At 38.3% G+C, this 23,336-nt stretch overlaps 1 protein-coding gene across 1 annotated transcript; it reads right to left on the reverse strand.

Moving 5' to 3' along the window:
* Window positions 1-1,560: 1,560 nt before the first annotated feature.
* Window positions 1,561-22,625, reverse strand: hs3st1l1 (heparan sulfate (glucosamine) 3-O-sulfotransferase 1-like1). The gene is made up of 2 exons (XM_023824223.2): window positions 22,377-22,625; window positions 1,561-3,014 (listed from the first exon to the last, which is right to left on the reverse strand). Exon 2 carries the CDS (start codon window positions 2,824-2,826, stop codon window positions 1,897-1,899), a length of 930 nt encoding a protein of 309 aa, XP_023679991.1. The 5' UTR covers window positions 2,827-3,014; window positions 22,377-22,625; the 3' UTR covers window positions 1,561-1,896.
* Window positions 22,626-23,336: the final 711 nt, after the last annotated feature.

Raw genomic sequence — 23,336 nt, forward strand, 5'->3', positions numbered from 1 at the left:
ATGATCATTCAGTTTGTTTTATGCAGCCACATTTCATCTGAATACATCATCTTAGCTAAATATTAGGGCTGTAACGTTACATGTATTCATCATGTACAGTCCAGCACATCATTTTCCGTTTGGGCTGCATAATGTAACAAATGAATACATTTATTGACACGGGCGGAACCTAAATTCACAAGTAGTTCAACATTATGCTAATTGTGGGTGTGTGTCAGTTATGGCTAAAGGTGCTTAGTCAACGGCGTTTTGGGTACATTTCGGTTTCACCAGCACTGGAAAGAGTAGTTGATAAGACCAAGACTGTCTGTCGGCTCTCTTATACCAAACTTGGATATTTTGCCAAAAACACATGCAAGCATGCTAACTCGTTTGAAACTAGATCATCACAAGGCAGACTCAGATGCATTGCAACTGTTATTAATCGTGTTTGTGTTTGCAATTTCAAATTTCAAAACAAGTACTGTTTTCCCTGTTAAACCCCTACTAAATGTACACTGGAAATATACTTAAGCTAAATTATATCTCGACCCTGTGATCACATAGCCAGGTCTAATGTTACATGCATGGCTATGCTACCGTTTGGCGCTAGCTAGTCAGGAAAGTCCAGGAAGGTCACACTGTAGACTGTCAGGTATTACTCTTCATTATAGTTGCAGCTGTATCATAATGACCAAGCAGTAGCAGGCACAATGGTCTCCATTACCTGGCTTATGTTGGCCTAAGAGGGGCCCCAAATAATTTTATCTGTATAACTGAGACTGGGTATTATTTTCAAAAGTAGAACCTTTTGGTCCGAAAATACAATGTCTACAATTTAAATAAATCATAATAACAAGAAAAGTAAAATCAGACTTGACATTTTGGTGTGCTAAGGAGTCAGTCAAAATGATATTCTCATAAAGACTATGCTAAATTTAGAGCCCTTCTGGAAACGCACCTACTGGAATTAATTCCAGTGCTGATTCTGGTTCAATTTTTGAAATGTTCATGCTTGTCATCAGTGTCGATATACTGCCGAGGACATTAATATGTTACAGCCAGCAGAAATGTATAATGAGCACACATTTAAAAACCACACTGAAGAAAAGCTTGGAATGGAAAACTATCTTTTGTAAACAAGTCCAAAGAGATAAATTGAATGTTTTTTAATATACTGGCATGTGTTTTCTATTCTGAATCCATGTATGAATTTATGGGAATATAAAATGCTACAAAGATGAGTAATATTTTTTATGAGTTTCAGGAGTAAATTTTGGCCTGGGTCTGAGGTCTGGTAATGCTGTGAGAATGATTCACACAGAAAGTTGAGGCGTCCTATTAAATATTATTTTGCTGACTTGTTATTTGATTTAATTTTCTGGAGGCACTAATTTCAGAGTCCAAACCTATTAGTCAGCCCTGTTATACTAAAATGCTGCTTTAGGGCAAACATTTCCCGCATTAATATTGCTTGCTACTGCTGTGATTCAAAGGCTTATCTTAATGTGTTCCACGCGTCCTCATTTAATGTGATTTAAAATAAGTGGCAAAAATGCAGAGATAAAATACAAGCCCAAATTTACATTTAAAGCAGAACCATTTATTAAATACAAGAATATCAAACAAAGGAAAAAGTTCATTAATTACACAAAATTGTTTGCAGTTATCTGAATTCACATACAGTACAGGGATTACTACTGAAGCTCCCTCAGTTAATTCCTATATAAAACTGTTTTGTAGACACAAGCAATTTAAAGGCATTTTTCACAGGAGAATCAGAAGGGATTAAGTGCTTTCACCTCCTGCAACTCCTTGGACTCCATCCACCACCCCACTACTGGACTGACCGTCCATGTTACCCTCAAAGCAGGGCTGTGACAACTGGGAAGATAGAAATAGGCTGAGAGGCCTATCCTAGTGCCAGCTGAAGGAACGCTTGATCATCCTGTAGAAATTGTGGTTGTGCTCCGTAAAGTAAGAACGCAGCTGTTGAAGCACTGTACTGTTCACTGCAGGGTGTGGCCGCCCTTTGGACTCATGGAGACAACGCTCGCGTCCATCGCTACGGATGCAGTAGAACCCCTTGGTCTGGTTAAAGTAGAAGTTGGATGATACTATTCTAGGTGGAAGGCTGAGGAAGCGCTCCACCTTCTGCAGCTCAGGCAATGGATCTTGGATGAGTGTGTCCCCATCTACGATGTGGATCTGTTCCAGGGGGAAGTGGCACAGCCAGTTGTGCATGTGCACGTCGTACAGACTACGCTGGATGGCTTTATAGCGGGTATTGAGGGCCCCGTTGCGCACTAGGATGTTCTCAATGGCCTGTACAGGCTTGTGATTCTCCAAGCGGTTGTAGTAAACCTGGGTGTAATCAGAAATGACACGCTCGATTGGGTCCCGGAGTATGAGCAGCAGTTTTATGGAGCTATTCATGGCACGAATGCGCTCTGGGGCTAGGGCGGATGTGAAATAGCCCGGGGTCTTCTCCACTGTGATCTGGTGTGGCTGTGAAAGAGGCATTAGCCCCTGGTACCACTCTAGGCCTTTGACATAGTTCTGGTCCCAGTCAAAAAAGTGCACCTCAGTGGTGGCAACAGCGACTTGGGGATGGATGTCCAGCATCTCTAGCAAGGCTCGTGTGCCACCTTTGCGGACCCCGATTATGATGCTTTGTGGCAAGCGTTGGGTTGTCCCCAGGGAACCAGTTTGGGTTTCATTGATCACATCTCTGGTCCGCAGGTCCAAATGCTCCCCTGGGGCTTTCGTTCCTTCAGGGAGGCACTCTAGGGGCACTGAGTGCATCTGCAGAACCAGGAGAATCACAGATACCAGCAGGCAAGCCATGGAGAAGGACTGAAAGGGGATTAAAGGCAAGACAAATTCAAGAGCTGATTGGCTGGAGCTTAGAATGTAAACTGGGGCACCAGAGCAGAATCTTCGAGATCAGACCCAATGAGAAGGAAGAAAGCACCCGACATCTTCTGTGGCAATCGTGGGGGAGGAGGAAAAACGGCGGCGGGGCCAAGGAACATCTGCATGAAGACAAAAGAAGAGAAATGAGCCAGCTCTTTTACATATTCTGTTCTGTACCATATGACACCCCATTTTAATGTCCTCTTTCCTCTACAGCATTAGTGGAACAGACACAGAAACGATAATAAGCGGATGCTAGCTAAGCCAGAGAAACTCTGACTGCATCATTACATTGAACGCCGATTCACTGCCACTACTAAAGTCTTGGACACAATTAAATTGTCACAGTACCAATATTAGATTTGTTAGTAATAGTACTTAATAGCAATATAACAATGTAGCACCAAAAGGAAGACAAAGAATGAAATTAGTCATTTAAAGGATCTAGACTGATAAAACCTTTTACAGAATTTGTGGCTTGACTAAACCACGAGGAACGATTACACTTAAATATACAGCAGGCTTTTCTCCTCATACAAAAAAACATAGAGATCTTTTTTGTGGTTTGCATGAAAGACGGAACAAGTGAAAGTGAAATATTAGGGTATATTCCCTACTGCTAGTCTCCAGACCCCCTGTGACCTGGTCCAGGATTTAACTAGCTGCCAATACATGCATTTAAATAGACAGTCATTGGGCTATACTGCTATGAGAAACCGGATTGTTCTCCTACTTCTGCAGCGAGATGTCACACGGGGAATATAAACTTATGCCTCTGCCAGTAAGTCTTTTTTTGGTGATGGGGGGGATGAGATTCTTGGGCCCAATCAACCAGCCTCAGCTGGGCACACAGGGGTGTGAATTGCACATTTAAAATAACCAAACATTCTCTATTCAGCTGAACTTCATTCTGCAAAACAGCTTAACTGCATCCGTGCCTCGGGCAGAAGCAAAGAGCAATATTACACTGATTCTCTGCATGATGCTTACAAGGACTGTGCATTTCCCTTTCAGTAAAAGTGTTGAATCGGGATGAAAAGCATGCACAATCATCAGCAAAGCCTTCAAGGCAACCTTCAAGCATTCAGCCATTCTCCTTTAACAAGTAAAAACAAAACTTTGCAGTGTTATTCAAGATTAAAAATTGTTTGTGAAAAAAATTAATTGATGCTGCTTTCTGGATGGGCAGAAATTAGTTTGATTTGACAAGCATGAAACGGGTCCTTGGTTATTGTGTATTCAAAGGTGATTGACTCTGTATCGCATGTTCGATAATGTAATTTTTTATTATATGATGAATATTATATGGTGCCGGACTCCTGTCCCTGCCATGTGCAGTGTTTCCCCGACTGTGAGGTTTCTTCTGGGAATCCTGGTTTTCTTCTGCTGTCCATACCTGTGTTATGCAGGTATGCAAATTTGAATGTATAAATTGCCCACAGTGTGTGATTGTGCGCCTGCCTAGTGTTGTGCTGAAATCCCATACAGGGTGCACACTGCCTGGCACCTGCTCTAGTCTCCCATGACCCAGGATAAAAGGATCCATGTAACATAGGAATTAAATGATGGAATGACTGAGTTTATTATACTGTGATACTGTGATTGTCTTTGCCAGGCTGGGATTGTGGAACCGCTACCAAAGACAGCCATTTCGGCTCTAGCAAAGTGAATAACAGACCAGGGGAATACTATAGGTCTCTATTATTCAAATCACGGTCCTCGAGGTCCAAGCACTGCTGGTTTTCCAGCCTTCCTTTACCTGTGAGCCAGGTGTGAAGCCTCTGACCAATCAGAATCAGTAATTATTAAACTAACTACCTGGGAGAACTGAAAACAAGGCCTGGATTTGGAATCGAGGTCCAGATTTGAAGAACCCTGCTATAGGCTATAGAGTGGTGGATAGTTCAGGTCCAGAAAATAATCCAGACCAAGGTTTTGTTTCAACCAACCAGTTGAGTACTCACTGTCACTCATTATATTGAACTGGTTGGTTGAGACAAAATCTTGGTCTGGATTTTTATTTTCTGGATCTGAACTATCCACCTCTGAGCCTAGATGTAGTTTCCAGTCTCTCACATTCTCTAAGAGAAAACAGAGAATGTTTATATTGGTAATACTGCTGCTGTGTAGAGGGACTTCACCCCTGCTCTGCCCCAGGAACATCGATGCCCTGCCTTATCTCACAAATTATGATAAATAGAAAAATATTTCTCTCAGTTCTCAGTTGTTGGAAATTATCCCTTAAAACCTGATACCGCAAGTTAAGCTCATTCATACAATATTCAGCAGAATTAAGGCAATAATGACACTATTTATGTATCCAGGCATAGCCAAACTTGCATATATCATACTGGATAGTTGTGTGTTTCTTTGTTCAACGGCCAACATTTTGAATGAGCCGCAAGAATCTATCGAATTGCAAGCTGTGGAATTTCCCACAGGGATTACCTTATTAATTGGTTACATTGTTAATATCAGCATTAAATAACTAAGCAAAGCAGTCATATTAATTAAAGCTGCACTTTTGCAATACAGGTCCTGGATTCACTTTGCAGTGAACTATTTATTTTGTAACATTTTGAATCTCACTATGCCCTTAAGATGACATACAACATCTTCTAAAATAGTATTAATATCCTGTTTTTCATGTACAGTTGTTATAAAGACCTGTATCAGCTTGAAACATCTTTTTCAATTGAAAAACCAAAACCGATATTATTTATTTCCGATTCTGTTCAGTGGTTCCTCAGGTTTATCTTTGTTACTTCCACAGTGACTTTTCCGTCAAGCTTCATTGGAAATCATGTAGACTAGATGGACCTTTTCCATAGCGATAATCTATATTCACTCTCATTATCCATGAGGTTGAGCAAGCAGCAGGTAATAGTCTTGTTGCAAACATGACACCATTTAATTCTAGTGAAAACAGAATAACAGAACATAACAGAATTTAACCGATGATCCCGGTACTGGATAAGCAGTTGGAAGATGGACAGCGAGATGGACAATAAATGCTAGCAGACTTTTCATTTATAATTCTAATTTGTGTTTTCTTGCAGCCATTTCGTACTATTTTGTGTATGAATGTATATATTGTATGCGGACAGTATTTGCAGAAGTACAGAAACATACATACACATTTACATAATACACATTTACATTTCTTTGACAGTGATTTCATTTAATTTCATTTGGAAATGTGATAGAATGTTATAGAAGTGGAAGTGCTTGGGTTAACTTGTGCACATCACAGCTATTTGCACAAAACAGAACTTGCAACCCTATAGCCCAGCAAAAGCTGCTGCAGCATATTATGGGCTGGCAGAGCAGATGTGTGAGAGATCATGTGGGTACTGAAGCCTCTGGAGTCACCACAGGTCTTTATGCTGTGAAAAAGAACGACTGAAATGAACAATGCAGCTCAGTTATGAGTTCTGCAAACTGCGTTCAATTGTATCACATTCTCGCTTTTCCTTTCCTTCACTCTAACCATGTTCGTCCCCATTCTTTCTTTGCTTTTTAATCTATATTTATTGTATGTCCGTGTGTCTCTTGCCATTGCTCCCTTTCCAGCCGTCCATCTGTCTTCCAAATGCATATCAAGTGCAGGGCTGCAAAGGCCCTTGAGTCTTTTCTATCCCTGGCAGCACAGGACACAAAGTTTTTCTGTAAGATAAATATAATCCAATCATTTCCATGTTATTCCACACACACACACACACACACACACACACACACACAGATACAAGTTCTGCTTAGTATGCTGCGGTTTATATATCCTTCACAACCCATATCTAATTTCTTTAAACCATGAAGAAAGACACAATCCCAGCTTTAAGGGCAAGAGGTGATTTACATTATACACAAAAGGTCATTTGTTCAAACATTAAGGTATAAGGTATTGCTACACACATTTATAAGACACAAACTTTATTCGGATATATTCAAACATAATATATTCATGAATGTGGCATATTACTCTCAGACTCCAGTAAAGAAAATGACCCCAGAGAGTGTCATTGTATGGATTTATTGGTGGCTGGAAGAATGATAATCTGGGGCATATTGGGTAGAGAAATGTAGAATTTTACAGAAGGCATGAAAATAAAACTGGCAGTAAAATGCTAAAGTTATAGTTAAATGGCTACAAAAAAAAAAAAAATCCTGATTAGCCTCAATATTTTTCTCTTCCTTTGCTAAGCAATAGGGCCGGTCTACAAAAAATATAATTAAAACTGGAGTAGGAAATGGGAATAATGAAGGGGAAAAAAAACACTTTAGGCTAATTTAAAATAGACCGTTCATACTGCTGAGCTGTTCAAGGAGATTGGACTGATTTGACCGCACAAAACCTGGGAGGATTCCTTAGCCATGAAACAGATTAGAGGGTACAGCGGCCCCTTCCAGAGAGATGTGGTCCACATCTACAGGTCACTCTGGGCATGTTTTCTGTGTGTCTCTTTGGGAAGTGAAGTGTGCATTTTAGATGGCAATTCTGGGCCCAAAAGATCCTTTGACCTTATGGCGTGTCATTCACGAAAATTCAGCAAAAAATAATAATCCATTTGAATAAATCCTGTCATGATTTTTCATAATGCAGTAAGATGACATCAAACAGGAATTTTGCATATTAAGATTTCCATTCTATTTACATATGCAATAATTACTTTGAACAATATTTATTTTTTAATTTTAAAAAGGAAATTTAAATAATCTTTTAATTACGCAGTTGATGAATTCTTAAACGTATAATTTAGAATGCCTTACATGTTTAGCAGTTGTTTTTGTCTGGGGCAGGTATGGTTAAGGGCGTGTTGCTTAAGGGCCCAGTGGGGAAATTGCTTTGCAATCCATGGCATTCGAACCAGCGGCCTTCCAATCACAGTCACAGATTCCTAACCCGCGGAGCCACACTCCACACACACCATGCAAAAAATGGAAAAGGTGTCTAAATGATTATTTTTAGGATGAATGAGTAATACAATGACCGAATTCACACCCGCGTGTCACCTGAAACATTTATTTTTGCCATCTCTTTTATGAATGCAGACTAATCTGCCATTAACCAGACTGGATGTGAAATGTACACTTAATGCTTATGACAAGGGTCTGTGAGGTAGCTTCCCCTAAAATTTGAAATTAGTCTAGGATTAATTACTTTATGTTTTCTTAATATAATGAGATGCTGGACTTATGGATTTGTGCAAAAACATGTGTCTCCTTGCTCACACGAGGGCACGTTGCAAACATTGTTTAAAAATCCTGGGGCAATCAATGTTCAATAATATGTTTTAAACCCTTAGCATGGTAGCACAATCCATAATTTATGCTCGGTATAAAGAGTTTGACTTCCCTGGTAAATATAACAGATGCTGAACGTACAATGCTGGCCAATGCATGTGCCAGTTAGAGGGCATAACCACTGGAAGGAACAGAAGCTGGACAGGCAGGAGTGTAGGAGGACTTTGGAAGACTAAACAGAGTTCAACCTGCAGTCAGGAGCTCCAAACAATCACAGCTGCTCTGAAAAACTCGAAAGATGTCTCAGTCTGCAGAACAGGGATCCAGATGCACTTGGCCTATTAATTTACTCTTAGTCAAGTAAAGTCAAATGCTTTATTATCATACAATCCATATGCAGGCCTATTGAGGCACAAAATAACTAAATAACCGAATAAGACGGTGTGGCATATAGAGAGCAAGTCACTGGGGGAAGGTTTTTTAAAACTTAAAGCACAGGACACTGCAAAGCAGGTGTGCCAGACTAGGGGCACTGCAGGGAAATGGATAACCCTGTAGATTCAGGGGCCCGACACGTCACAGGGGCCCTTGGATACATAAAATAGTATGTAAAATTTGTCAGCGGCCCAAAGTGACATTTTGTCAGGATCCCCATAATTTTTAGGGACACTGGACAAAAGGAAACTCTGAATGCAATGCAAGGAGAAATATGAGGGGAAAAAATATATGCTTCTCCAGAAGCTGCATCACAGAGAGCATGATCTCTGTTGTGATAATGTGATTATGCAAAAAAAAAAAAATGAAAAGCTACAGCACTGCAAGATTTCCAAAAATAGTGCCAAAGGTCAACTGTAGACAGAAGCCAGGAGGATCTCAAGGTTAAAATAAAGGGAGGAACATAAACACATTATTATTGATTGGGTGCAAACAACCAAAAAGAACATTATATAACACTGACTTCAGTAGTTTTGTGCAACTGCACACATAATAATTTTTAGCACTAAAATCATTAAGCAGTATTACCGTTTTATGTTGCTTTTATGTGTATTGCTTGTTGAAAAATAAAATGAATATGAAAAAATAATGAAGGGCATATGTAAGGTTTGATTTAAATGAAAAAAACTAAAATCATTTTGACAACTTTACTTCTGAAGTCAATGTTTTTGAATGTGTGGAATGTTTTTGAGTGTGTGGAATGTTTTTGAGTTTGTGGAATGTTTTTGAATGTGTGTTTTTGCATTTTCCCCCAGTGTCTAATACTTTCACATGCCAATAAAGATGTATTCCAGCATGCCCTTTAATTTCACTCTAAAGTGGTTACAAGTGAATAAGATTTCGATCTTTATGGTCTTCAGACAAGCAAAGTAACATCCAACTGAATCTTTCCGGGTATAAAACGACAATTTATTAAGATCTAAACGTCAAGAGATTACTACAGAAAATAAATCTAAAACCTTGCTTATTAAATTGCTCAAAAATGGTTTAATATTACCTCCATAAAAAGCAAATACATCTGTCATTAAGAAAAATACAGATTTTAGGGGGGAGTTTTCTAGTTTGTCAATACTTTCAGATTTTAACTTGCACACTAAATACAATCCTGTTACAATGATATGCAGAAAAAGGTATTACTAGACAAACTCATTTCAAGTTCCAAAAGTGTCCTGCTGTTTTTCCCTTAAGAAAAGTGCTTAACCTAAATTCCCGCAGTAAAATGTTCAGCTGTATATAAATGAGAACCAAAATGAAGTCACTTCTAATCTATTCTGGTATTTGTCTTCCGTTTATACCACTAGCCACCATGTATGCTGACTCCATGCAATAGCAGTAACTAAGCCAGTGCTTTCATAAAAGGTAAATATAAAGTGACCTGCCACTTCATTAGAAACACCTGCGCACCTGCTTATTCATGCAAATATCTAATCAGCCAATCACGTGGCAGCAGCACAATGTATAAAATCATGCAGATAGGTGGTCAGGAGTTTTAGGTAATGGTCAGATCAAACATTAAAATGGGAAAAAATGTGGCCTAAGTGACTTTGACTGTGGTGTGGTTGCTGGTGTCAGACGGGGTGGTTTGAGTATTTCAGAAACTGCTGATCTCCAGGGATTTTCATGCACAGCATGTACGAAGTATGGAGCGAAAAAACTAAAACCATCCAGTGAGCGGCGGTTCCGTGGGCGGAATTCACAGCGAGAATGTGCAGCCGACACATCTGCAGCAATTATGTGATGCAACCATGTCAACATGGACCAGCATTGTTAAGTTCATGGCACAAAGAATCCAGGCTGTTCTGAGAGAGAAGGGGATCCTACCTGGTATTAGTCCACTGTTCGTAATGAAGTGGCTAGTAAGTGTATATTTAGACAATATTATACACTACAATTACAGTCCAGAAGTACCATCTGTGAATGATACATAGATATAAAGCTTTAGAGTAGGGTACCAGATCAAAACTTTGAATATTTGACATAAGAAACCGCATAGGCATATGTGGGGATTTCAGCTGCTGTGTCACATGAAGTCCATGAGTGAGAGATAAAGAGCAGAATGCTAATGAATAAAGTTTTCTATATATTTGTATGAGAGCAAAATGTGTTTTCATGTACTTACAGGTGAATTAGACTCAAGGGCAAAAGCAAAAAGGAGCCAGTATTTTGTTTGTGTTTTATGGTTTTGACTCTGTTATGGGACATGCCCATTAAAAAAGTGATGCTTTACATAAACTGCACATTCATAATGCATTCATATAACATTCAGTGCACCTTCATAATGCATTAATAGAACATTTATAAGCAGAATGAAAGTATACCTTAACATCCAAACATACTTTAACAGCTTAAATATACAGTAATAACAAACATTACACAATTATAATGTTTGTTGTCATCATATAATGTTTGCAATTAATGTATATTTAAACTGTTAAGGTATGTTAGGATGTTAAGGTATACTTACATGCTTCTTATGAATGTTCTATGTTCAATGTTCTATGACTGCATTATAAAAGCATTATGAAGGTGCAGTTAATGTAAAGCGTTACCAAATGTTATTCTCTGGCATTGTTAATTTTGTCACAATTCGAACAGTTGACACACTTAAATCTCTTCATTCTAATTGCTGCTCCCTTAATACTTCTCAAGCCCCAATTGAAACATATAACGGTTTGGCATTAAATGCGAAGCACTATCAGCGATTCTACCTCAATGACTTTTTCCTCTTGGCCAATTGTGCTGAAGCTGACTCAGGTACAGGAGCTGCAAGGTTACAGCCGGTGGCAGCTGCTGGACCCCAGCCTGAGCCTCGAGGCACTAATACAAATGAGCTGGCAACTGACACAGCTCTCCCTGCTGAGGTAGTGGGGAGAGGGATGGTACCTGACCTCTGACATTGCCGCCAGCTTTGGACTTGCCTCTTCCTTGCCCAGCTTAATATATTTATCCAGCAGACTGACCCCAATGACATCGCAGATGTGTTCATTGACCAGCCTGACTGAGGGCTTATGGCTTGCAGCTGGCTACTATGCAGTAGGAACTCCATCCATTGGTTGATCTCAATGGCGAAGCAGAGCAACAAGCCTGCTGGATACTGGTTGGCCAGTGACACTCTTCCAAAACATTGCCCTTGAGCGTGTGAGACTGAAACAATTCGGACTCCATAGCTATGAAGCAGAGCAGCTCGCTGGCCTTCATCCAGCAGATGCGTAACGTCCAGCAGCACCTGGCAGGATTCAGCAATGCAGCACTGATGATAAAGCTGATTATTATAGAGCAGCTTTTCACACACTATTAAATAAAAACCACCCAATAGGCGCAGAACATCTAGCCAGGAAACCAAAGCTGCTATAGAGATGACCAGTTGCTAATTTATCGATTACTGATGAGAGAGGGGAGGGAAATGAAATATCAGGACCATTTCAATGTCCCAGGTACTGTAAACAATGTCCAATGCCCTAATTTCAAATTGGCAAAGCCAGTCATAGATCATTGTACTATCCTACCCACAACCATAAAGATTACATGAGGAATCAAGGATAAGTTGGGTCAGATATACTGACAGCTGGTCATTTCTACCACGACTAGTGTTTTGCTGAAGTCAATATTTTTCCCGGTCAGTGAATGTCAAATGTATTATATGATATGTACTCGATTCCCAAAAGTCAAATTAGCACTGATTTGGAAATACAATGCATACAGTGATACATAATACATTGAAGATACAGGGAAGAAAGGTACAGTGCTCATGCTAATTCCTGAAAAACAGTTATATAAATAATGTGTTAACAGGGTTTAGTAGCACAAAGAAAACTGTGCCAGCGAATGATTCTCAGAATAGACCAGCATTTCAATATCTGGTTTCTTCTGGAGCTCTGGCAGATGAGTCTGTTAATGGCACTGAAGACTGTTATACATTCCTGAACTACTGAGAAGCCTGGTGTGACTTCCTGATTCACGCCAGGATTGAGAAAGTGCTTCTCTTCATGCTAGAGATACTTTTAGCAGCCACATGATGAAAAACCATCCAGAGGATGCAGTGTGAAGAAAACAATGAAGCAACTCAATAGACAGTGTCAGTCACCTGTCTGCATCTGCATCAAAAAAAATTCTACTGAAAAATACTACTAAAAAATACTCAGATATTCTTATGGTCATAATCATGAGCTGCATACTCAGATATTTTTTTGTTCAAGTGTCCAGGACAAGGTCAGAGTTTTGAAAATCTGTTTTGGGCATATAATAAAAAATGACCATCAAACCGATTTAACTTTGTTCCTTATGTCCTTGACCTGATGCTTGTAATCTCAGAGGAATTACTTTTGCCAGCTGGACAAGAGCTAGTGGAATGAGCTATACCCACTCGCAACGCAAAGTTGCTAATCTAATTTGTAATTTATCATTCGTAAATATTGCACGTAACAAAAATGTGAAGGAAAAATGCACCATCAGCAAATGTGCTTTTGCATGAAGGTTTCCCACTGTTCTGCTTCTGAAGGACAGGATTCACCTGGAAGTCCTGGCAGCGTATTCCTGTAACTGTTTCATTGAGTTATTCTTATTTCTGCATCTCTCCTGCCAAAATGACCACATACAGCTTCCTTTCCAGCTGGTTTAGACTCCCACAGATGCCTCCACTGTTCACAGAGAAACCATAACTGCTAATATTCCTACACAACTAGCTTATTAAGGCACCATTATTACATATAAAATGTGTGAGATATCAATCACAAAGATGACTCTATTCTTTTTAATATCCTTTTACTTTCTGAATCAGGGCAACTTAAGGAGGCCTACCTTTTCTAAATCCAGAATACAGAAAGCTGAAAACGTTTCTAAAAAGTTTTCTATTATGCATGGAAATCCATCCATCCTTTGATCCATCCATTCATCCTTTCGTTTTCTGTAACTGCCTGTCCTATGCAGTGTCACAGGGGTCTGGAGACTATCCTGCAGGGGTCTGCAGGACAGGACGCCAACTCATCTCAGATGCAGAGAAATGTCTGCCTTCTATATAGTAACACCTTACTCACCTAAGTGCCTGACATGAGTAATCTTTGATGCCGTAAGCACCACACTTTACACTTCACAGATGTCTTTCACAGTTAGTCATAGCAGAACTACGTACCATGAAAGAGCTCCGCTTAGTAACCTCCCCTTTCACACTCCAAAAATGAAATACTGTAACAATTTTAAAATATACTTAACTGTTTATTTCACTGTTCAGCCAAATGGCTATTTCAATATTAGTTTAAATACTAGAACTCGTGGAAATTAGCGGGAGAACATTTTAAAACAAATTTGAGGAAGCACTTCTTTACACAGCGTGTAGTTAGAGTATGGAATAGTCTTCCTGCTAGTGTAGCGGAAGCTAAAACCCTGGGTTCCTTTAAATCAGAGCTAGATAAGATTTTAACAACTCTGAGCTATTAGTTAAGTTCTCCCAAAACGAGCTTGATGGGCCAAATGGCCCCCTCTCGTTTGTAAATTTCTTATGTTCTTAATAATTAATACATCGTCGTTTTAGGCTCCAGTGACCCTCCCATTCATTTCAATTGATTACATCCTAGCAAGTACTACCACCCCAAACAGAGAATTCTCTCGCTGCAAAGCTTTCAGGTTCTTTATGTTAAGAATTTTAAATATGGGCTATGTCCAATCACTACTATAATAATGCAAACAGACCTTGCCTAGGTTTACTGTCTTAGTGTCTTTATTCAACAGTGTGTTAGTATGTATACAAAATGTAAGGACACCCAAATGTAGACGTCTATAAAATAATTAAGCACAGGTTGGAAGCAGATTTGCTCCAGAAGCTGAATCCTGTTAGGCTCCTTTCATCTTTCTTTTTTAATCAACATTCTCTAACCTCAAATAAGTCAACTAATACATAAATCCCCACCAGCAGATTCAGAACAATATTAAGATTCAACAATTTCTGCTAAAATAATCTCACACAAAATAAGAACAGAACTGTTTCACAGCACCACCTGCCATTATCTTTGGCTTCCTCCCACCCCCACATGTGTGCACAGACACCCGTCTCATTTCCATTAGCAGATTTTGGTACAATTATCACTTGAAGGGCTGCACCACAGGATCAGAAGAACAGCATCTCCGCAACATCCACAACATGCCATGATTTGCCACAGCAGCACTTTTAAGACACCCTTATCTACGCATCATCCCTTTTCCATTTCAGCCTCAAATTTTTCTAACGTAAATTCATGAATAAGTGATAAGAGTGTGTACTGGCTTCTATTTCGCTATAAATTTGTAGGAAATGCATATGGGAGATAAGACGCTGTTGCAAACACCAGCTTAATAATGTTTATCTCCTCTTTTTCGAAGATGTAATGAGAGACTTTTTCTCATAAACATTTAGTCTGAAATTCAGACTTTGCTGAATAATAGCGCACAGCTGAGACCTGGGAATTTCTGAAGGATCACCTACAGCCAGCCTGTCAGTCCATGGTAATGGAAAAGGGCTTAAGTTTCTCTGTGCAGAGTACTGAGGCAGGTTTTTTTTTCCATATCTGAATCTGTAGTGTAGTGTTACATGTGCGTGCATGTTGCGGTTCTCGAGTTAATGTGCAGGGTTTTTCTGATATATAGCTTTGCTAAACACGTTTACAGGAAAATCTGGGCTCAACTCCTGCTCCGAATGCGTGGAAAATGCATGCTCTGCACGCGTTTGTCCTGGCGTTCTCCAGGTGTGTTGGTTTTACTCCTAAAGCATGTGGTTAGCTGAAGCGTGTTTGTGAATTGGTCATGGAGCATGAGCGTGTATGAACGGCAGCCCTTCTCACCTGCCTCATGCCTGGTGCTACCTGGGATAAGCTCCAGGCTCACCATGAGACTGCTAGATAAGCAGTAATGAATAACGAAGCCAAACTTAGTTACAATATAAGCTCATAGCAAGAAATATATAACTACCAGCATGTTCTGTATTTTAAGTGGGAAGATTGGTTCTGGTTTATATATTTTACACACACACACGCACACACACAGTCGTGTAATCATATCTTTTTTGGAGACCGCTCATTCATTTCTATGGGGAAAACTCTAATCCCTACATGACAACCTTAACTCCTACCTAGTCCTAACCTTATCTATAAGTAACCAAAAAAAATTGGAGACTTTTGATGTTTTTTGATTGCATTTTTGACCTGAAAAATATGTCAAAATGACAGGTTTTTATCATATTGTGGGGGACATTTGGTTTTTATTTATATATATATATATATATAACTGTATGTATGTGTGTGTGTGTGTTATTCTTTTGAACTGGTGCGCTTGTTTGTTTGACCTTAGGTTTGAGTGAGCGATTTGTTATTTGTGTTTTGTATTTTGCATTTTCCTGTTCTCCTTTGGTTCTGCACTATACAATAAGTGTCTCTTTTTTGCATTGTTTCCTCATGTTTGAGTGAGTTATGTTTTTGGGAATTGTGTGCTTCCTTTTGTTTATGTTGTGTAAGTTACTTAGTTCACCTGTCTTGTTGCTCAGTGGTTTCATGTTTTTGGCACTACCTCTCCATGAAGTCTCCAAGAAGTGGTTATGATATTCAATAATACTTATAAAGAACTGTATGTGTATTTGTGCTAAATCCAGGTTGTTTGTTTAATATCATTTTTTATGTTCGTAACTTAGGAGTTCAGGATGTACAAAATCTAGATGTATGAATAAAAACATTTGTATAAGAAAACATGAATGTTTCATGCATAATGAAAAATGTCTGTCTACGGTGAATATCTCCTTGGCCTTTGCATGTTTTTTGAGGCTCTGAAATTTCTAGGCTTACTGACAAAGACCCTGTGGGTCATTATCAAATATAGGGGGTAATGCTACAGAATTGTGAGAAATTTCACAAAATCGACTTAGCAAAATCAAGTTCCTATGAGCTGCTCTCTGAATCAGTCCAGAAAATCAAGCATCACTAAAGACTGCAATTTGTTTTGGTCGTCTAAGTGAAAGGAGTGCAACTTTAAAGTCAAGCTACTGTTGAAGTCAACCACTCTTGCTTTTACAAACTACAGTCTTATGTTTGAGTAATAGGAAGAGTGTGAAGTAGAATTACAAATGGGACAAAATATGTATTGCTGAGTAGTGTGAGATATATGAAACACATCAGCCCTTAAAGTTCCTTATATAGTTCACAGATGCATTTATGAGAAAAAAAAAATAGTGAACAAAATCATACATGACATCTACGAAAGTGGCTACAATCTTCATTTAAAAAGCATATTCTCAATATTCATTTCCATATCAAATATTGTGTGATGAACTTTATATATTTATACCACTGACAAGATCTTTTCAACTCTTTTCTGGTCAGGTCGAAAAAAGAAACATGTATCATTCAAACTGTATTTACATTGTCTGTTATTGGAATGTGTCTTTCATTGACTAATAGTGTTGCAGATTGTCTTGTCTGGTGGGTGGTCTGTTACCATAGCTTAATTAAATATCATTTCTAAAACAGTATTAATCAACAAGCTTCAGGGAAAGGTTTTAGATGAAAATTGAAAATAAACTTTGAACGATAAATGTCACCTTAGTATTGTTTGATTTTAATGTCACAGCAGTCATATTAAAAGGTAAAGTGCTGAAAATGTTCCACTGATAAAACAGTCAAGGCTAGTCATCTGCTCAACAGGTCAGCATCCTGCTTTTGTATGCCTTCAGGAAAGAAGAGGGAAAAGTTTCGTACTGGAGAAAATCAATTCTATCTCAATTTTCAATTTGCCTAATGCCAGAATGATGTGACACGTTCGGCACTGGATTCTTGTTAACACAGCATAAGCCAAGTTAACAATTAGCTGATGTAAAATTTTCTATTGTTATACTCAAAGCAGATTATATTTAATTTACACATGAACCATGACTTTATTAATATTTAACCAAGATTAGTTGTAAATGAATGATTACTCTTCCTAATTATGTATGCTCACTGGAAATGACTCTGGCATTTAACTCAGTGGCTCACCAGAGCCAAAATAAGCAAAAGTTATTGTCCTAGGATGATTGAGGTCTGGGAATAAACAAACAAGCTTTATCAATAAATGCACATTACTGATAAAATGTTTTGAGAATGGAGATAAACTTTTAATAATAAAGTTACTGTGCATTTGCATTTGCATACTCCCTTTGCCTTTGCCGTTAAATAAGTGGTTTCTATTGAGAGAAATAGGGCAGCAAAATCTGAACTGGCTTTAGACCAAAAAGGACACCGGCTTCCTGACCATGTTAGTCCCTGTGCTGCCTTGAAGAGGCTCCCTGTGACTTAGTGCTGGATGGAAGTAGTTCTTAAAAGGCCAGTCATCAGACAAAGAAAGAAAATGCAATGAAAGCTCACCAGAAAGGACTTCTGCAGTGAGCATTGGGGGGCAAAATGATTCCTCTTTCGAAAGTTTCGCTTGACTAGAAAATCAAGAGGGAATCTACATTTAGTTTATCAGTCTATAAGTTAATATATTGTTACTTAATTCTTTTGGGATAATAGCTTATCTCATTGTTTCTTTGCAATTGGGACTACAGTTGATGTACCATTTATAATGAATAAATTTAAGATGGTTCTTCCTCCAAGGAATCCATAGAAACTGGAATTAGAAATCAGAAAATAGATGATGATACATTCAGTTTTACTCTTTAATACAGGGAACGTGATTTAAAGTGAACAAAGAGGAATGCAGGCTGTGCATGTTGACGTCACGTCACAAGGTGTACCCCACAGTAAGTCACCTATGTGTCAATGTAAATGAGGCCTAAAGAGTAAGGCAACATTATGCAGTGTTATTGCTTACTGAAAGTCTGACTTGACTTGCATTGAACCCAATGTGAATGCTCCTGCATTCCACAAAGGACATTCACAAAATATTAAAGAGCAAAGGTGAGAAAACAGACACGTCATGAAATTTATATGAATGAAATACTATTTCTATTATGCATTTGGTGTAAATACTATATATGTTTTTTTTATGAGAAATTTCAATTTGGTATCCAAAGCAGTTGATATTTCAGGTCAGACTTTTTGTAGCATATATTACTGGATGCAAACAGGTACATGTGAAGGATTCTTAAATGGAGGCCAGTAAAAAAGAAACAAGGGAACATTAAATAAACATGACAAAACTCCCAAGACAAAGATCAAATGGATGCTTGAGAGAACTTTATTGCACAGCTTTAGGCAGCCAGACCAAACCACTGAGTATCACAAAGTGGAAGTCAGGCTGAGAAAAATGTCCCCATATTGTCAAAATAACAGGCTTTTATCACATTGTGCGGACACTTAGTTTCTGGTTCATAAATACATTAAGTAAGAGTGTACTGCTATATTATTGGTGTCCCATCAAGTAAAGTGTTACCATGTTTTGTTACACATTTAAAACATCAAATAATCTGGTTATCAATGGATAAATCCATATAAAATCAGATTTTAACTATTTTGCCACAATGTGGTAAATACGTGTATTACACACTAAAATATAAGTACATAAAAACAATAACATATTTTCACACTTGGAGCATAAATAATGGAATCATACACAAACATGCAAATATACCAGCCTAGTTATGTCCCACACAGAACCTGACAGTAACTCATTTATTATGTATGAGCATTTGATAGGAAGATGGGAGTCATGGTAGCTGAACATTATGCTGAATTCAGAAATGAATCTAAAGGCCATAAAGAAGGGCATAATATCAGGGCAGGTAGCCCAGAAATGTTATCAGCCGTCAACCACAATAAATAAAATCCTATAAGACCGATTATGTTACCTATGGTTTTGTTGCTGTTGTTGGTGATATATGACATTGCACAAAAAAGCCAGCTTTCATTGGGCACTTGGACATTCTCTCAGAGAGAATTCAGGAGAAAGACTGTAAAGAAGTCCTTAGCGAACTTGTACCTCCCATCCAGAATAATATATGTCTTTCACAATGTTGTGACAACATCATAGCTGAGTTTTAAGCTATACGTCTTCTCTGAGAACCCCTAATCTTGACAGGTCCGGTGAGATTCCCTGTGCTGTTAAAACTCTCTTTGCTTTAAACAAGCAAAATGTCAGCAGTTTTTCCTGAAATTACCTGGCACGGTTTTGTGGAAAATGAACAGAAAAACCAAGGCTGCATTTTCTTTCATTTAGTTCGAAAACATTTTAAAATGAATTTTGGGATACTGTGATCAGTTATGCCCAGCTGAGCTGAAAGAAACACTGCAGTTTTTATTTCAAACTTAATTTGATGTAACAATTTTAAAACATCTTATGAGTGTCTGTCCACCCATCCGTTACTTTCCGAAGTGCCGATGATGGTCATAGCCGCTGCTATGACTAGGTCCAATAAAATTGTATAATATCCCCCCCACAGAAACAGCTCCACATGAACACTGTAGTTCCTGTTTTTACATGGCTCCACATTCTTCAAATTGGCATAAATAACGGTGGGGGCTCCTTGTTTCTGTTTTCTTTCCACTTGTGTTGCCTGCTCTTTCAATTGCTCGTTTTTCTTCCCCTCCTTGCAATGGCAAATGGCCAAAAGCAGGAATTTTAATAGCATTGTGTGTCATCAAGTATTTTTGTTTGAAATGGTGTGCTTTTGTACAGAAAGGAAACTAATGTTCCTACTCAAACAGTTCCCAATGACCAGATGACATGCAATGCACGAGCATAAAAAACACTGAAAAAGTAAAGTAACAGTGATTTGCATTGATTGCATTGATATTGGGCTTTTGTGATCAGATTTGATATATATACAGGCTAAAAAGGGATTTATAGCTCTGTATGTTTTCCCCAAAGAACATTTTTGAGAACATTTTTCTTCCTGATAAAAAGAAGAGATCACATCTATAAAATGTAACTTCCATTACTTTCTATTTTATAACAATACTGTACTAGCATTTTCATGAAAAATTAATGATTCATCTTGTTCTATTATTTTATGTGAAAAGTACACTGTGAAAAGTGTAATATATCTGCAATGATAAACGAGAGAAATGCCCATGTCTTTCTACAAAATTCAGTGAACTTCCAGGGAAAAACCTCGTTAAAAGTTCTTACCAAACCTCCCACACCAATCAAATACCAAAATCATGTATGGAAAGCTACCAAGAACACATTAAAAGAATGGATGGATGGATGAATGGATGAAAGTAACGTGTGTGCAAGGTGCATAAAAATACATTTTATCCACAAGAAATTTTACTGGCTGCCTGTCCATTTTTCCATGTTTTTAAGTGATAGCACCGGTTTCATCTCCTGACAAACTTCAAGCCATTCACTGTCATCAGTGAAGGATGAAAATAATGAGCTGGAATCCATCCCCCTCCTGATCTTCACCTCCAAACATCTCCTCACTTCAGCGTCCACTGGACGTCTCAGACACCCCGTGCTGAAAACCAGCTTTTCATACATGCATGTTTGCTGGGTTGATTGTGCTATCTAAGTATATCGAAGTCACTCATTTGAAACAGAATAACTAGCTCAGTTTCAGGCACTTCTTGTGTCAAATCCTTGCTAACTGAACGATATCTGAGAGCTGTGAAAAGTTATGATTTAAACTGAAACCAAAATACTGACCTTTCCCACCAATGAATGCCAGCACATTCAAGAAAACATATGACATATAGCTCAAGAAATATAGTTATAATGTGGGCTGAATCCTGAGTCTTTATTCTGAATAATATATGTATAGGGATCATCTGTTACCAGAGGTCAAAATAATGAAAATTAACAGTAACAAATCAACAGATGAAGAATTTATTGGAGCAATTCATTCAAATTATGTTGTCCACTTCTTTATCATGTTACACTTATGATATACATATTTTGCACTTGGCATTCAATATTGAATCGACTGTATGTATAATTGTTAGTTAGGCCTATAAAAGGATGACTTATCTTATTAGTATTAATCCGATAATTATTTCCTTACATTTGTGGACAGAACAATAGCTGATTGATATTCAGCTACCAGTAGGCATACAAAGACTTTATTAGAAGTAGCTCAGCACTCTGCATCAATCGATTCAGTATTGTATATCGATATTAGTAACATTTCCGTTACAGAGAATGCGCACATAAGCAGATTGATTCTGGGGGGTCTGAGCGCTGTTTTTACTGACCTATGGCTGCTCGGGGCGGCAACGTTTCTGTGGGCTGCCGACCGTCGCAATTTCAAACTAGGCACCTTAAACTAAGGCACTTTAAACCGGATGACAATTCACGATTGCCCAGTGTTTGATTTCTTCATTTAAAGAACTACATTTGCTTTCTTAACGCCCTCAAAAATGTAGTAGACCAATTAAATGCCATGCAGTTTCAGTTCTGAAAACGCTCTTAAAAGTTTAGTCTTCGTTTCGACGTGTAATAGATTCGGTAGAACGTGTCAACCAAACAAAGAGAAATAAGCCACGGAGAGTTTTCGTCTTTTTAGAAAACACTCGGAATCAAACAGATTTATACTAAATCATTTGTAATAGATTACAACCATTCATCTGAAAGAAATAAAATTATTCCGCTTCCAGGAGCATCCTTATTATGTTCCGATATGCAAACCTAGTAGATGACAAACAGATCACCGTAATGATTCAGCCTGTTATGAATTTAACCAAAACTGCAGTTATCTTTAGTACACTGGAATTAACATCTTTAAAACTGTAGTACCTGTAAACATTGAATGTTAAAGTTTCCTACCTGACTTAAAAAAGGAAATGTAATCGAACATAATAATGGCAGATAGTTACCTTTCGAGAAGTCAACGTCAAGGCTGGAATCCGCAAAAGTCATTGTTCTGAATTTAGTGGCGTTGCAGAAGAACTGAAACCCAGCCGACTTGAGAAGATCGGGTCGCTGTTCATCCAGCTGCCGTGTCTGCCATAGAAACACATCAGCGGCATCAGTTGCACTGATTACATATTCATTTCGGGTCTGACAGGGGAAACATTTTTTTCCAAGAGCGCCAAGGCTGCTCCTACTCCTCGCTGTGTTGAGGACTGTGCCAGTTCAGTTAAGGAAAGCAAGATCTGATTTGTGCCGACTGAAGGCGGAGTCACGTCAGATGACTAATTAATATTAATTTGCATAAATATAATGTTTGTTTCCCAATTTAGGGACCTTTAGATAATCATCTGACCGTCCAGCAGTACTCATCCAGATTACCGAAGAACATCAGTGCATATTTTCACCATGTCGTAACTGTCAAAGAACAATGTCATATATCAGTTGTTAAGTTTCTCATCAGTCTGTATAATCTGCCAGTAGCAAATTGCATTGTTTACATTAAATTACAAACGTGCATGTAAGAAATTCGCTATTTATTTAAAACTGGTCAAAATGTTTGTAGTATGCTTGGATTAGATCAATTTAACGCTGAAAATCTGTACGGTATTTAATTAATTCAGTTCAAAAGAATCAAAATGATGTCAGGTTCGGTTCGATTGTGTACCCTGCCGAAAGAAATCTATCTGCTCTGTCGCGCTATTCAGTCTTGCTTATCTTGATTGAACTGACATATAATTTCCATTTATATCTCGGCGTCTGCTTTTGTCTGTTTTGATGTAGTTCTTTGAACAAATCATGTCGATAGGGTTTAGCAGTATACAGTATAAGCTTAAGTCAGACTAGACCTCCGCTTTCATTTCTATTCTCCCATCAAACAACAACAACAATAATAATAATAATAAATTAAATTAAATTAAATAATA

Source organism: Paramormyrops kingsleyae, chromosome 3, assembly GCF_048594095.1.
Source record: "Paramormyrops kingsleyae isolate MSU_618 chromosome 3, PKINGS_0.4, whole genome shotgun sequence".
Taxonomy (NCBI): domain Eukaryota; kingdom Metazoa; phylum Chordata; class Actinopteri; order Osteoglossiformes; family Mormyridae; genus Paramormyrops; species Paramormyrops kingsleyae.